An 18,189-nucleotide genomic window follows, 5' to 3' on the forward strand; every position below is an offset into this window, starting at 1 on the left:
GAGGCAACAAAGACAAGTAAAGCACCAGGATTTGACTTGATCAGTGGGAAAATCTTAAAAAACCTTCCCCCAAAGGCAATAAGACTAACAACGATAATATTTAACGCAATTCTAAGAATACAGTACTTTCCTACACTATGGAAGATAGCACAGATAGTGATGTTACCCAAACCAAACAACAACCCACATCTAACTGCATCCTACAGGCCGATATCATTACTACCTGCGTTTCCCAAATTATTAGAGAAAATAATATATAACCGCTTAAAACCAACAATAGAAAAAGAAAAACTAATACCGAACCATCAATTTGGATTCAGGAATAAACACTCCACAATAGAACAAATGCATAGACTCGTCAATGAAATCTTACAGTCGCTTGAAACAAAACAATACTGCACAGCACTCTTTATGGATATCGAAAAAGCATTCGACAAAGTTAACCATGAAAAACTTCTTCAAACAATCAAAAAGCAATTTCCAGAACAAATCTACAAACTACTCAAATCTTACTTAAACAACAGAACCTTTGTAGTAAAAATAAATGATGCATACTCTGAAATTAAGGACATCAAGGCAGGAGTAGCACAAGGAAGTGTCTTAGGACCAATATTATACACACTATACACGGCAGATATACCAACAACTGTCAACAGTAAAACACTGACGTTTGCGGACGATACGGTCATACTAGTGAGGCATGCAAATCTAGAAACGGCCGCCGCACTACTACAAGAACACACTACAAAAATAGAAAAATGGCTGCAAAACAAACAAATAAAAGTGAACACCAGCAAGTGCAACCACATAACATTTACACTTAGAAAAGGAAAAACACCAGATATTCAACTGAACGGCGCCCACATAGCACAAACAAAGCAAGTCAAATATCTAGGAATACATTTAGACACACACCTTACACGGAAGCACCATATAAAATCAATAATAAACAGAATAAGTGCAAAAAGGAAGCAGATGTACTGGTTAATCAATAGAAAATCTAAATTAAGCATAATGAATAAACTAAATATATACAAAACAATAATCAAACCAATCTGGACATACGGAGTCCCACTATGGGGGACGGCAGCAATGAGTCACATAAGCAAAATAGAAATAGAGCAAGCAAAAATTTTAAGGACAATAGTTAACGCTCCATGGTACGTCAGAAATGAAGACCTACGAAAAGATCTAAAAATTCCAACAGTCAAAGAGGAAATCGCTAGATACGCAAAAAAGTGCAAAGAAAGACTTGCAGCACACCCAAACCAGCTGGTTGCTGAAACAAATAAAACCAAAATAGAAAGAAGACTGAAGAGGAAGCATCCCGCAGACCTCGAAATAGAGATGCAATAGGAAACCTAGAAGATGGAACCCCGCTGGGGGTAACCATCCACATGCTATATTTTATTTATTTTTATTTATTTTTTATTTTTTTTTTTTTTATTCTTTTATTCTCTAAGCTATAACATTTTACCAAATGTCCTTCTGGACAAATTGTAAAAATTTAATAAAACAAAAAAAAAAAGAAAAAAAAAAATATTTGCCGAGGACTGTCCCCTCGTATTTAATTCATTAACATTGGGAATAACCAATGGGCATCGCGGATCGTTACCCTCACTTTTCTACCGAAAAGTGTGAACTACGAATCCGCGTTCTTAGTTTAACAAGAATGCATCCACAACGAGCTTTCTTCCTAAATAGTACGAGACGGGTCAATCACTGTTCTACTAGCCTTCAGACAGTCAAGTCCTCTGCTCTAAGATCCTTTGGACAACCAAGTCCACTGTTCTACTAGCCTTCAGACAGTCAAGTCCTCTGCTCTAAGATCCTTTGGACAACCAAGTCCACTGTTCTACTAGCCTTCAGACAGTCAAGTCCTCTGCTCTAAGATCCTTTGGACAACCAAGTCCACTGTTCTACTAGCCTTCAGACAGTCAAGTCCTCTGCTCTAAGATCCTTTGGACAACCAAGTCCACTGTTCTACTAGCCTTCAGACAGTCAAGTCCTCTGCTCTAAGATCCTTTGGACAACCAAGTCCACTGTTCTACTAGCCTTCAGACAGTCAAGCACTGCTCTAAGATCCCGTGGACAGTCAAGTCCACCGTTCTACTAGTCCTCGGACAGTCAACTTCAAGTTCTAACATGTCAGTCAAGTTCTCGCCTCTATAACTACCACGTCTAGCAACCTTCGGGTTCATCAACACGCTTTCCAAACACGGTCTGTTCACATCTAGTAGTGTAATCCAGTATAAATAAATACATATATAATATAACTGTGAAGTCCAATTATATTCCAACCCAAACACCCCTTATTCTCCCACAAGAAATAAGGGGATCGTCCTGTTCGTGGTGTCGATTCGTACAATCGTAGCGGGAATTTACGACTCCCGTTGACGCGCTATAACGCGAACGTCTCCCCGCGACTGGACGAAAATACAGTAGAGCTCTGAGCTTCCAATTCTATAAGAAAACTTATATTTTATTGAACGTATCCTGCATCTGCTCTTTAATTACCGAAGATTTAACATATTTCTTCAAGATTTAACATAGTTCTTTGTTCTTTGCTTCTATTACAGACCGTTCACCATATTAAATTCTTTTGTGGATCGAATGTTGTTATTTGAAATAATTTTTAGGCTTCCTTGTCCCAGACTATCAGACTAAGTGGCGTGGAAGTTCTTTGATAATATAGAAAAGATAATATAATGCATAGAAAAGAGTCTCCAACTAGACTGTATCAGATGCCTTTTCTAGATCAGTTAATAAAGCACCTACGCACTAATTATTGCATCTTGCCCAACAAATATTTGAAATGAAATTATTCATAGCATGAATTATACTATGATTGTGTCGAAAATCAAATTAAAAATTCGAAATTGAATTATTTTTCAGACAGTGAGACCAAATAGCTTTATTTATAATTTTTTCAAATATCTTACCTATACCGGGAAGTAGACATTGGTCGATAGCTGGATGAGTTTGAGTTTGCTACTTTCTTTTCTAACAGGTACTACTTTCTCCATTTTCGAACTCACTGAAAAGTATGTTATATTTAAATTTAGATATTGAACAATACTTTATAGATAGTAAAACTAGAATTGTTAAATAATATAACATAATCTCGTACGTAAGACGATATATTTTAAACAGATATTAGGTATATCATCAAAGCCATGTGATGGTTTACTACTTAATTTAGAAAAATTTTTTTTAATAATTCTTCAGCATTACTGAAACAATTCAGAGATATTAATTCATAATTTGGATTATTTACTGAGTTACTATTTGAAAAAACATGAATATTTCTTGTACATTTGTTGGGGCTTTCCATTTCTTATTTACAATAGGCAATTTCATTGTGAATTAAATATTCGAAAATTAAATGACCGAGTATTAAATTTTTTACATAGATTGCTTCAAGATGATCTATCATCTAATACATTTAATTTATCTATTTTGTTATTTATCATAAGCTTCTGCAGTTCATTTTTGGAAAGAATATCTGAATTTAAATTTGATTGATTAGTAATTTCATTGTCAATAAAGCCAACTAGATGTGGAGCTATTATATTCTTTTTGCGGGGTTTAAAAATATTTCTTATTGCAGAATACATTTTTTCTGGGTTCTGCATAGATATATTTCCTGTTAGATTTTTCCAATAAACACTAACGGCATCTGCGAAAGCGAAGAATAATAATACATTTAATCCTTTTAAGAGTGGATTTATATTTATTTATTCTCAAAAGGGGGTCAATGGGATTATCGTTTATTTTTCTTAGATTATTAAGTTCTGTTAATACATTACTCTTTATCTGTATCAGGGAATTTATTTTGAGTATTATATGTCTGTTGATGGAACTGGAATTATTCGAAATCTTTGTTATTTTCAGTAGCGTCTAAAATTTCAATATTTGGCTTCAAGAGAAATTTATCAATTTCTCCCACATCGAGATTACATTGTATTACGGTGAATACATTTTTATTATTAAATAGGTGCAAGTGAAATTCCTCAAAAATTACTATTATTAAAATCGAATTTGATATTATTATCAGTAGGCCTAGGATCAGCCAAAATTTTATTTATTTGTAAAAATAAGATTTAATAAATTAGTGCACGGTGATCAGTTTTATAATTGGGCGTTTTAACAAATCTATTCGCTATAAGATTTAAAACAGATATCCTTGAATCAGCAATAATTAGATCAGTAAAGGCTGCCGACCTCGGTGTATGTTCAACGCGATCGCGACGAGACGACGATGTGACAATCAACGAAGATCGTAAGACCACATTACGATTTATGTCAACCCTACATTGAAGTTTTCTAAGCCTTTTGCGGTGATGGGGTAGTATCTCGAATAAAAGACGATGTTAGAAAAACTGTTAACTTTAATGACTGAACTTGACACTGTAGGTAGATTAGAGTGTTAAAATAAACTGTTCGAAAATTGAAAAATAGGTATCTGTACTCGTCCAGAAAATAGTCCTCCGAAATTTGAACGAGAGATATCGATGAAAGTAAGATACGCGGGTGGTCTGTCTGAATAAGCGGAAAGTACAAAAGTAGTGATCTCGTCTACGAGACAGGACATTCACTTTCCAGGAAGTGCAAGGGACCACCTCCTCAAGCTAACAGCAGTCTCAGGTACGGTGTGTACTGAAATCCGCTAATGACGTGTACTGGAATCCGCGGATCTTACCCAGTGGCCGTAGTAAACAATGAATTTGTAGGAAACACTCTGAATTGAACAAGCATACCGGGAGTACGAAGCAGACATTCTAAAGTCATGATTATTACCGGCAAATGTTAATAAGTAGGGTTTTCTTACCTTGCTTGTTTCCATCGTTGTCCTGCTCATCCACACTTGCCTTTTTTTATCTTTGTTGTGTTAGCACCATTATATCTGTAGATTTCGCTCATGTTCGTCCTGAAATTCGCTGAATATTTCTCCTTCATCACAAATTGAGCAAAAGTTGGTTCATCTCGATTTTTGATACAAATCTTTAATATTTCAGAATTAGAATAATTAAATGCCATGCGTTCTATCGTCGGAGACTTGTTTCATAGACGGACCTATGTTATTATTATTTAATTGTAATAAAAGTTTGTGTACTTGTTCTTCCGAATCTTTACTTTTTGATCTTCCTTCTTCTAAATGCTTCTTTGAGTCTTCAATTTCAGTTTTGAGATTTTTTATCGCATCTCTCTTCTTTTCATTAATTTTGTTTTTATTCAGACATTCAAGACTATCGTATTAAGTATTTCATTTTTCATAATTGATTTGTTCTTGCATATATATATGTCGGAGATGAAAGGACAACGGGGCCACCCGTTGGAATTACTTGGAAAAACCTCAATAGCATTCACGAAATAACCCAAACACAGCCATTCGAAACTTGAGACAATGAGCTTGGGCTCGAGGCGACGACCGGTCGCCGAGCGTAGCCACGGCCACGGGATGAACGTTCCACCTAACAGAGATATGAAGTTACATAGCTTTCCTTTAAAGAATTGGCCGTACCGGCACTTGACAATGAAACATTCCAGCGGTCACACACAGACCCCATTCTTTGGGTGAGATGGTCGCCAGATGCCGACGCATCATTCGCAGTTTATGTTCAGATAGCCTGAGGAACCGTTACAGATCTTAGGATCTGGTTAACTAAAGTCCTTTAGATTGGCAAACAGTCTTTATTATATTAGCCCGTATATCTGTCACCTATTGCGGCAAGATACGTGAGATCTGCTTTCCTCACGTACGTTTCCCGCTAGGAACTCTCTCGAGAGAGCGGCTAGCATCCTTTTCTAACCACCAACATGGAGATTAACCAATTAACAGCAACGTCTATTTCCCTCACCCTCCGAGCGGAGGTTTTCTTTGACGAATCCGATGACCTCGTGCCCTTAGGCACATCCCACCATAGTTTTCCTCTGCAGCGTCGTCGCGACGGAAAGTCATTCTTTCTCTTACAGTCGCACTAGTTAGATACCTATTGTGTTTGTACGATCAGTGAATAATCTACGTCTTAGTAAAGAGTTAATCAAGCGATCCTTGTATCACAAGGAGTAAGTCGAGTTCGACTTAGACTTTGAAGTAAAGTAGATCAGTTATCCCGTGGGCCGTGGATTCGCTATACCGACCCCGCGATCATTGTCATTATCGTCCGAGTATCGACACCGGTAGTTTATCTTGTACACCGATTGTACGCCGACGATGAGCGACCCTGGCGCAGATTCTTTACACGCCCCAAATCCAAGTGTTAACCCCAACCCGACATATATATGCTTCTTTTTTTTTCAGTTTTTTAATACGGTGTGTACCACTTCCATTAAATAATTCGTTTTCAATGTAACTAATATCTGCAATGTAACTAATAATAAATAATATATAATAATAAATAATAATAATTGGTAATTAGTTATGGGAGTTAACTTACATTTTACATGGCTTCAAGTGTGATTATTTTCCTCTTACCGATGTTAATATCACCTTCCTCCATACAGAAGGTGCCATTTTTACTCTCCCTTTTATCAGTAATTCTACAGAATTGAAGTGATTATTTATGACACACTATAGGCTCTCAAACTGAGTATTATATTCACGAGACGCACGATCGCTAAGAAGGCTCAAGTGAGACAATATTACTGTCCATGATATTGTCACACACTCAAGGAAATCATCTGCTTAGTAAATAAATAGACCGAACACTCTGTTGAAACAATAGACTAACGAGACCCCCTCCAAAGGGACTAGATCCTCGGTAGAGCGACCTTCCCAAACGAGCGTAAATACAGTCTGTAGTAGTATTTCGAATCTATCTGTTGTAACCGTCACTCTGTTGGATTTTCTATAATAAATTTAATCTTTGCGTATCAAGTTCTATTTCCTTCACCCTATTCGTGAAAGAATCATTTCGTTCGTGCCGCGGCGCGAGGACATCACCGGCGATCTGTTAATTTCGCGATCTTTTGTGTCTCCGACGTGACAATATCATGGTTACAGCACGGTCGTCTGTGATATGTGTATAAAGTTAGAAAACAAACGAAGCATCAGGCGCGTACATACAGTGTTGTCCACTTAACTCCCAAACACCGCGCTCACGAAATAATGACAACAGTGTAACATGCACGCTTACTACTACAATCAAATGTCGCCTGCCACCTATTACCTGTTGCTAGAGGTATAATTGGAGAGAATACAGAGCGATGTGATTGTCGCCGAAGGGCTTTGACGTTACAATAAAGAGAAGACGATTGTTGAGAAAGCAAGCCTCGCGTTTTCACCTGACAATTTCATGTACATCTACGCAACAACTCGAAGCAAGCAAAGAAAACTTGATTCTGTTCGCAAATGCAGCTCAATTTTTTTTCAATAATTGATAACTTGGATTATGTTTACTTAAAATGCAATTAGAAAGTGACTGTTTTGTTTTAAATTGCATACGGCTTCTAGCTACACTTTTTGAATGCTTTATAACAGAAACAGAAACACTTTTACTTTAAAACATTTATCTAAACAATGAGACGCAGCTGCGGTTATGCTAGGATATTAGTCCTGGTAAGCGTCTGGTCAGATCTGAAGAACATTTTATTATCTTAAGCTTAATCACTACTGCTTCGTGGCTCGCTAAAAACGAAGAAATAAGGAAGAATCTAAACTTCATCACAGTAAAGAAAGGACTAGTTAAAACAGTTAGTAATTACAAAAAAGAAAGGAATACAAACGCACGTTAATTCACACTTTGTAGATTTAATAAACAAGTAAATATCTACAAATAATCTATTAAATCGACTGGTCTTAATGATAATAACGGTGTTTCAATTGAAACACCGAAGTCGTGCTATTTTGTCATACTTAAAGTAATTTGCCTAATGTCTAGTAACAAATTGCAAGGTATATAGGAGATATTAAAATAACATTTTCCATATGCGTACAATAAACTCCTTGATTCACCCCACTACAGAATTTCGAGATTTTCACAGCATATAAAGATCCAAAAAACTACATGCTGTTTGGTATCGCGTGTATTAAGAACTAGTATAGTGAGATCGAGCTAAAAATCCCTTCCGATCAATGTTAACACGTCGGAATTCGCCAGACAGTTTAAATTCTGTTTGATATTTGTACAAGCTACTCTTAGTACATTGCCAGTGTTTCAAAACCATGTACCAAAATATTAAGGCAAAATACATACAAAATACAAACCCGCAATCCTATACAGCATAATTAAATAGTCCCACAAGACACGATTTTACCGCTCGAATCGTGTTGGCTTTTGTTGATCGAGTTACGAGGCCTGTACTAATATTTCCTGTGATTTCCTGATTTCGCATCAGATTTGTTTGCAGGTCTCAACATCCAGAAGAAACCTCCTAACAGCCCGCGTGCTATGATTCTATTTTCTCCCAGATGCTTAGTTGTTGAAATAAAGCAAACAATGTAGGCAAGGAATAGTGCGTTTTAGCGTCATTTCCATTTCAATCATTATTTAAACATATCTAAATGTTTATAATGTAGTAAAAATCTATATCGTTTTATTGAATTTTTGGTGTCAATGGTAAATTAGTTATTACTGTAAAAGCACGAATTATCTTCAAAGTTGAAAATTTGCTATTTTGCTCAAAATAGATTTTTTCGAAAACTGTATATGCTGGAAGAAACGGGTTGTAGTTTGTTTCTAGCGCACAAAAATCTATAAGAATCTATTGGTGATTAAAAAATTGAAAGGAGATTAAAATATGCTGTTCAGTGTAATTGTCGACTTTTCAAATAGTGTAGTGAACTTCATGAAATGTTCTACCAATAAACGTTTTGTAACTTCTATGCAGAGTGTTCATTTGTAAACATGGCATCTGATTATCTCGAAAATTACGCTTTTTGGAAAAAAGTCGTTTGAAACAGAAACTTCACAGTTTTAAGGGGAGAATTAAACAATGCTACTCGTGTTTTATTTTTTTAAGATAATTTAAAGAAAAAGTTGGTTTTTTTAAAATGAAAACCATATCTCTTTCTAACAGACTCTTAATCTATGAAAAGAAGGAAAACACTTCTATAGGAAACATTTTTTACCGAACTTCATCTTAAAAAGATGTTTATTCGAATAAAAATTTACTTCAGTTTTTCTTATTTCCAAAGTAGCGGGAGCAAATTTAGGCGATACAGCAGAAATTTCAGAAGCTTCGTTAATTTTTTTGGTCATTGTCTATGATAAAATCAAAGTAAAATCAATAACAACTCCATTTTTTTACGACAGTTTCTTATCATAAAAAAAATCGAAATATGATGAAATCTTTTCAAAAATATTTCCATTTTGTGCTAAACTATCTGTTCTTAGATTCAATGCTTACCTTTTTTAAAACTTTTTCTTCTTTTGTAATGTTGCTGCATTATCTTATTATTTTCTGTTCTATATTTTTGCATGTATGTGTAACATTCTTACCCCGATTTCTGGACTATCCAAAAAATAATATCTAGGAAAATAGATATTTCGTATCATTTTTATTTTTATTTAGAGCAAGTTGTAAAGTTTCGTTTAAATTATCTATTCTTCTTCAAGTTTAAATTAAAATTATTAATAATAATACAAGCTTGCATTCGCTTTTTATTATTTTTGAAAAATTAACAATAATATATAAAAGAAGCGAGACGTTTCGTATGCGCGGCAAGACCATACGCTCACGCCTTAATGGAATTCGCTGTTCCACCAATAGCAAGTGTAGTAACCTCTAGGAACGTCACACTTATCTTATATGCTATAGCAGGTCACTTTATGCGCAGTAAATATAAACAATTTACAACGCAATAGTTTCTGAGAATATAAAGTAAACATAATAATTAGTATTTTGGAAATTCACTGTAAATTTATACAAATTTCTCTTTCCTATTGAATATGGTTTATTCTTTCAAAAAAGAAAGAACGGAAAAATTGTTCTATTCATTATATGTTGAATCTCGTAGAAAAATTACTACAAATTAGATATGTAGTTAAAAGAAGAGGCCTGAACGTCATACCTTAAATGAATTAACTGAAATCGAAATTTTGGATAATTTTCTTGAAAATCCAACGAACTTCGGTGTAATACTGGTGTATCAGTTGGTTTTATTTACAATATACTAAAATTAAATAAATTATATCCATGCAAAGTGCATTAAACATCAAACATTGAATTGAAATGACCGTGACAAGTGAATTGAATTTTGCAAGAAAAATATCGATTTGTTGGATGCTAAGCCATGGATATCGCAATATACCTGTTTTTCCCTCAAATACGCGTTCTACTGTAATAGATTTGGGAATAAGCACAATTGACATTACTGATATGACGAAACTCTATACATTAATGGAAAGGACACGTACAATGGCGAGAATAAATTAACGTATGGGCTAGCATATTTGGTAATTCAACTATTGGACAATGATCTAATACCATTAATATATTCTAATATTATTATTATTTAGATAGTATTAATTTATATTATTATACTACATATAGTTATATATAGTCGTATATAGTATTATTATATAAATAGTATTACTATATATACTATCATTTATCCAATATCATTATTTATTGGTGATAATTTAACTGGTAAAAAGTACTTGGAAATGCCTGAGGAAGCAATTTATTATAAAATTTTATTTATTCATTTAAAGGAGTGTAGAAATATTATAAAAGCAATTTTGGAGAAAGAAAGAACTGAATTCTGAAAACAGATTGCATTATTACTGAGCACAAAATGGAGTACATTTCGAAATCATTTTGTGATGTTTCAATAATTTGTGTGATAAAAAAAGTGTCGTAAAAAAGTGGTTGTTATTTATTTTACTTTATCATTAATAATGACCTGCACAATTAAAGAACCTTCTTTTGTGTCGCACATTTCTTTATTTGAATAAATATATTTTTAAGATGAAATTTAATTTAAAAAAAAGTATTCTTATAAAAGTTTTTTCTTTTTTCTGCAGAATAAGAATCTGTAAAGAAAAAATATGGTTTCTATTAAAAAAAAACAAGCAAACTTTTGTTTTAAACATTTTTTCCTAAAATGTGTAATTTTCGAGATAAATGGATGTGAACTTTCCAAATAAATACCCTTTATACATCTTCAAATCCATTACAAATTTTATCATTATAGTCACGATAGTTGTGTTTTAAACTGTTTTTGTACTATATACATAAAAAATTTCTACAATGTTCAAATTCTTTAGTGCTTTTACTTAAGCGACCATATTGCTATATTTATTTCGTTTACTGTTATCTATATCTACATATATATTCTTTACGTGTGTCTAGCACACGTGACAAAAATCGAGCTGGAACTGGAGGAAGCTCCTGACGATGCTGTGCTCCTCGTTGGATCGATGCCATCCGAATTGGGCGTCACTGGTGAAATCAATTCGACCTATCCGGATGGTGAGTTGAAAAATCCATAAAACTCAGAGACATGTAATGTAAAAGACAATAACCCTCGTTGCTTGTGTATAATTCGATGGATAGTCCACGATTCGTTTTATCATTTCAAATTCAAAAGTTCCAGGAAAGTAAAAGGACAAGCGTATCTTTAAATTTTTTACTATGGGGAAATCAACCTAGTAATTTATTGAACCATCATATTTAATTAAGCGAATGTGTTTCTCTATGCAGTCTGACGCATAATTTATTGAAAAAGATTCTAAGGGTTATTTCGACAAATTCGAAAATAATTTCAGTACATATATCCGTATGAAGAATGAACAAGATTGTATATGTGAATTATTAGATTTAATTCTTAGAATTATAGACGAGGGAGTGATAAAATAATGATTTTAATTTCTATCATATTCTACATCAAATAATATTATGGGAAAAATTCAAAGAGGCTCGTTTTTACAAGCATTAGTCAGTCACTCATGAAGTAGTAATGGACCAAAATTAAATTTTAATATATAAATATGTAGAACTCCTCTCGCGAAAGGAAAGCAACATTTCTTTCCAATGAAAGTTAGGTACGATGAATTTTTATAATAAAAAAAAGAAGAATTTTTGTTTATGTGTTGTCGTTCTTCAGTCTGTTATCGCATTCCAGGTATCTATAAAATTAATTAATAACTAATGAACCTTAATGAACTTTACATTACAACAGTGTATAAATATTCTCTACATTGTTAACTATATTGTTTAATTTATGATTCTTTTAATAAATTTGTTCCTCACGATGCGGTGGAAAAAAAATTGATCTTCAAATTCAAGATTAAGATCAATTTCGCATTACTTTCCTTCCATTAATTTCCACCAAACCAAGAAATAGACTCCAATTAAAGCAGTCGTGAAATAATTTTTTGTGTTTTATACATGATTCGAAAGTTACACATGATCCAAAACATTGAAGGAACACTTGAACCTTTGAACTTACCATTCAGAAATGGACTTTCTCCTGTTACATTTTTTCGTCGCGTTTAATTATGTGAGCATGTTTAACTTTGCATTTCTATATGCGATTTAGTATCATTTAGTAACATTGTAACCAAAAATCTTATGAAAGTGTTTGTCATAGATTGAAATGTAATTTTAGTGCATAGCTATCATATATGAAAAATTACCTCTCTAACAGCATAGTCCAAAAGAGACTTGCACAAATTGTCTTTGCATTTATGCGAAATATAAAGATATATAATTGCACAGAATGCATATAATATACAAAATTGCATAAAATACCGAAAGTAGAATATTCGCTACAATTTTTAATATATAAAACGAATAGACACCTGTTACTAAACTATTTAAAAATCCTATTTTTATAATTGTATCAGAAAAATATGAAGCATAAAACACGGCAGTAAAATCATCTTAAACGTCATTATACATAACACAATTACTAGTATTTATTTCTTATGAAAAGTTGAAAATGTATTTTACGGGGTCTTCTTCCTTCTTTCCTCATATATGGTAATTATATGAAATCGGACACATCTTACTCATTTCAGTGACCTTGACATATAAGGTGAGGCTGGGCGGGCAATACAACCGGGAAGTGATTCTACGCGGAAGAATAAGTCGAAAATATACAATCAAATTTTTCGTATGACGCTTCGTTTTTTAGGAAATTGAGTTTGAAAGTTTGAAAAGTCTATCAGAAAATACAAAAAGAATTAAAGATAAGAAATGCCGAAAGTTTGAAGTTTAACATTGGACGGTACTTTACATTTCTCAAGGTTATTGGGATCCGCTTGTTTTAATTATTTTCTCGTTACATGTACGTCATAAGAAAAATGATTGATAAATGTTAAAGTCCATTGAAAGCGTCACACATCGAGGCTCCTCCTGAAATTTTATACACGAGAGAAAATTAAACGATTTCGTCAAAAGATCAGATCTCGTTGACTATGACATGGACAGTCCCTACATGTTCTTAAACATGAATATGCAAAATATATACATTATGTTAAATACGTAAAATAGAGGATTATTTTTATAATCTTTTATAATTACATAACACATTTCTATTTATATTTCGTTCTTCTAGTTGCATTCTATAAAAATATGCATTTACAATTTTGCACGTTTTTATGATTAATCTATTAGTGACAGAAAAATAAACGAAATCTGATTAATAAATTAGGATTTTCCTCTTTGAAAAGAAAGTGTGTCTGCCATAGTAATTACGTAAATTAATTTTAGCACCATACAGCGCTTGGATCATATGATCCGATTGTTTTTTGCGAATGCTGTGGCATATTATACTTATATGGGGTATCACTTGTAAATTGGACAAACCATATACGTTTTGAACGGTGTGTGTTAGATTCAAGCACATTCATAAACTCCTTTATAGAGCAATAAGCATATTTTGTTTATTGCAAATACTCTTAAAGTAACATAGATTAATAACATAGATTTTTATACATCCTGTGAATCAATAGTGCAATAAAGTAGTTTATAAAACCTAGTGCACTTATTGGAAATCTCCATTGTTTCCATCTTTCTCCAGACATAAATATTGATTTAATTTAATATAAAAACTGTCGACGCATACACACAAGCACTTGATTTACAGGTAATTGTGCATTCCTTCTTTTAACTGGTTAATCGATTTGGAACAATAGGAAATTTTATTTATTCCATTTTGTTGAAAGTGACGCGCATATTTTAACACACTAATAAATTCCAGGTCAACTTAGTCCATTTATAATCGGTATAGATATTTGTATACATCATTCCAGTGGATTATAAACTTAAGAAGATTTACTTTGTGATTTCTTAAATAAGGTCCAAAATTCAAAAAGTGCAAAATAAAGTGTGAAGCTGTATATTCTAAAATGTAGAAAGCTCTGTAAAAAGCTCTGTAGAAAATGTAGAAAGATAAACAATGACAATTTAAAATAATAAACCATTAAATGTAGTATTATTTTTAGGAAAAATAATTTTATATTGCATTAAGATTAAATAAATTATTTTCAAGCAATTTTATATTTTAGTCAATTCCTTTAAAGAAATTAAAAAATCATTTGAATGTGAATGTTACATTTACATTTCAGTTATGAACAATTGGGTTGAATTATTTTGCAACGTGACATTTGTTTTCATTGTCAGAATTGTTTTAATTCAATTACCTTTGAATGATATGTGTCTAAGCTTGTATTTGTGAGATACTGTGAAGCAACCAGTATTTATTCAAATACAGAATATCATACAAAATAAGAAATAATTTCATTTTGTCACGTCCCGTTATCTGGTACGGGCTGCAGTCCGTCTCTCGGGACGGCCACTAGCGGTGCAAACATCATAGGTCGGACCGCAATAATCCTAAGACACGGTCATAAAACTAAATATCGTTTTTTACTTTAACTTCAAGGCCCTTAATTGCTACAACTAGAGATCAAATCGAGACATTCCTTAGGGCTATTGTTTCAACCAATAAAAAATGGGGAAACGTAGGTTTCACAGAACAGGAGTTTTTAGTTTAGTTTTCTGTTTGCTTTCTGATCAGTCACCGTACTCACGTGTATCTCGTCTTAACTTGTATTCTATCTGTCGACATATCAACTGTAATATTAAATGTTATATCCAAGAAGTTATTGGAATAAAGTGTACATTATAACCTGTTACCTCAGTGTTATAATCAGTTCAACCACTTCTATTATCCTAAAGGAAATAGGCGATCGATCATTTCGTGGCGTCGATTAACTAATCGTAACAGAAATTTACGACTCCCGTTGACGCAATCTATCGTGAACGGTCGAACTCGTTTCATAGCCAAATGATAAAATAATTTGAAGAAATCTCATTAAAGTAAAGTATTTAAAAAATTATTATTCACATTACTTATTATACTACTTGACTGAACGTCCTTTAAAAATAATTGAATAATTAAATGGGATCAGACGAGGAAGAGATCATTATCTATCTTTCTAAACACATTTTAGTTTAATTCGCCGAGAAAGCGAAGAAGCTGTTTTATTGATCGATCTACTCGTGAATGGTGTACACTTTTAGCATTTACTGCTACATGCAATTCCACGCTGCCGCTTTAGAAAGGTCTTTGTTGACAGAAACATCAAAGCATGCGGCGCTATAAACTTCCTTACAGTAAAATTACTACCGCAGAAGATGCCATTTTCTATTTGTTTGAATAATACATTATATTAGATTTAAAGTAAACAAATGTTAGTCGAGATATCGTATAGATGCTTTGGTACTTTGTTGCACTTTCAACACATCATATTACATTTGATTTGCGAATGATTTAGCGAGCTAACGTTATTATGCTTGAGAAATAATAGTTGTCGTCAGTTTTTTAGGATTCAGGATTGTAGGATCTGTCAGTAATATATATTTCTCGAACTTAAACATTTAAAGAAAGAAAAATTTAACGCTTACATATCGACTATTTGTTTACAAAAATAAATGACACCTCTCGTTATATGACTTGCATGAAACAGCATACACATAGTGTAAGGATTAAGAACACGGTGAGTGTAGATTGAAATACGAATTTTATTGTAAGGTATAAATATAATGGCTTACGAAACTATTCGAATATTTATCATACTAACTAACTGTAGCTGTACATACAAAGAATTATATTTCTATAAAATTAATAGATATTATTTATATTATTATAATATTAATAAATTTGATTGCAGAAGCTAAAAAATTCAATAAAAGTAATCTTTAGTTCTTAATTCGAATATCAAGGAAGTTAAAGAGATTAAATGGAAATAATTAAATGATACACAACATTTTTAATATATATATCGAATACGTTTCAGTTACATTGTCAATATTTGAAGAATTTATTAAAATATGTTTATTTGAATGATAAACGTGAAATAATAAGAAGCAATATTATGACAGGTATTCCGGCACCAGGTGCAGTTTTAGTCAGAACTGAAGAGGCTTTGATAGTTATTTTGGTCCTTCTCCTTTGGGCTGCAGCAATTGCGTTATTCTTCAATAGATGGGGAAAGATCAGAATGTTGGAACCATATCAACCGAAATTTCAGCAACAACACAGACAAAGTTGTACCACGATTGAACAGAATCAATTTCAGGTAATGTATATTTCATTTCCTTTTAAAAAAGAATTGTCGGCTTGGATTAGATTTGCCCACTCGAGTGTAGTTTTCAAGATATAACAATTTGTATTTTATACTTAGATTTATATTTAGATTTTTCAATAACAGCAGCTATATACATTACACTTGTCACTAACTGGAGATCAGAATAAAGTTATTGTTCAATATTCAAGCTGTTGTCGCTCGTCGACTAGCACTAGTCAGATAATAATCTAACTCAGTCCATAACACATTGATATCTTTTTTCATATTTATACGATTTAAAATTTATACGATTAAACTATAAATTTGTAATATTATAATTAATTTTGATACTATGTAATTATTATATAATGGTGTTGTCTCATTACGGTACTAATGAAATTTCAAAAAGTATTATAGGTCGCATTTAATGTGTCCATAAAAATTTTCTACGGTAAGTATATAAACACTTTTGTGAATGACGGTGTCTCTGTCGAATACAGAATAAACAAATCCGTTAAACCGTTGAAAATTCTTCGTTTCGAACGAAATTAATCTGTAAATCACTAATTCATTTGTTCGCAGAATCGACGCACGTTCTCGAAATGTAACATTCTTTGCGAAGTCTATCCGGCAGAGTACGGATTAAAGTACTCTTCGGGTCAAATGCGACCAAGACAAAACAGTGTGTTCATTGGCTCTAGTGCATCCTTTCTCCCAGGTGGTCGAGGTACATTGCGTCGTACAAAAAGCGCATTCGATCTCCAATTCTCTGTGCTTTCTAAAAATCACACGCTAGATTCTTCTGACGAACAAGATACGTTAAACAATTTAAAGTCGGCCAAGGAGTCCACGAAACTGTTACAACTCGTACAGAAGAACAGTGTCTGTCAATTGGGCAGAACCAAGACCATTAAATCTTACTTTCGAGACAAAAGAATGAGTGTTTGTCACCCCGATATTTCTTTGAAATCAGAACAACGAGATCGTGGAATGAGTGTTTGTCAATTTGACAAGATGGGGATAATTACCAGACCAGATTGTGGCAGTAGTATCTGTCAATTCGACAGAATGGACGTGATAGACTAGATAGATAGATAGATAGAGAGATCGCATAGGCAGTATTACCATTTTGACGTTTCAACTAGGCCTAATTTATCTCTTGACAAATCCTCCTTGAGGAAACAGCATGTAAATAGCAGCAACATTGAGAAAATTGAGAAAGCAAATGCATCGATCGAGAAAACGGAAAGTAGATAAAAAAAATAAGAGATATTTCCTAAATGTATATTAGAAGAAAAAAAATTCCTTTTTAGCAAATAGATCTACTATCTTGCAGTAAGATTACTTGCTTATACCAGGAATTAATATTTGATAATGTGAACAGCAAGCAATTAAATAAATTTTATCTTTTATGAGTTTCATATACTTTGCCCTTCAAGATAAAAACGGACTAACTTATGTTTGTATGACTACTATAAAAAGTTATTAAGTTTCTTAAAAGCGTAATGATATTTTTCAAAGTTTCACAATTGTAGTTGTCATAAATTACCTTGTGATTGTATGATGTGCCTGGTGTTGTTACTTCACCATATTTCAAGATTATATGAAAATAAAGGACTCGAATGTTATAACTTGTGTTCAGTAATTTTTTTGATCTTGAGACACA

General features: G+C 32.9%; 1 protein-coding gene across 1 annotated transcript in view; it reads left to right on the forward strand.

The window, feature by feature from the left end:
• Window positions 1-17,951, forward strand: part of LOC139991306 (uncharacterized) — a 67,808-nt gene extending 49,857 nt beyond the window's left edge. The window contains exons 3-5 of the mRNA XM_072011266.1: window positions 11,299-11,418; window positions 16,339-16,535; window positions 17,106-17,951. Of these exons, the coding sequence (XP_071867367.1) occupies window positions 11,367-11,418; window positions 16,339-16,535; window positions 17,106-17,609 (753 nt within the window). The 5' untranslated portion in view covers window positions 11,299-11,366 and the 3' untranslated portion in view covers window positions 17,610-17,951. The remainder of the gene's footprint in view (window positions 1-11,298; window positions 11,419-16,338; window positions 16,536-17,105) is intronic.
• The last annotated feature ends 238 nt before the right edge of the window (window positions 17,952-18,189 follow it).

Source organism: Bombus fervidus, chromosome 10 (genome assembly GCF_041682495.2).
Source record: "Bombus fervidus isolate BK054 chromosome 10, iyBomFerv1, whole genome shotgun sequence".
NCBI lineage: Eukaryota > Metazoa > Arthropoda > Insecta > Hymenoptera > Apidae > Bombus > Bombus fervidus.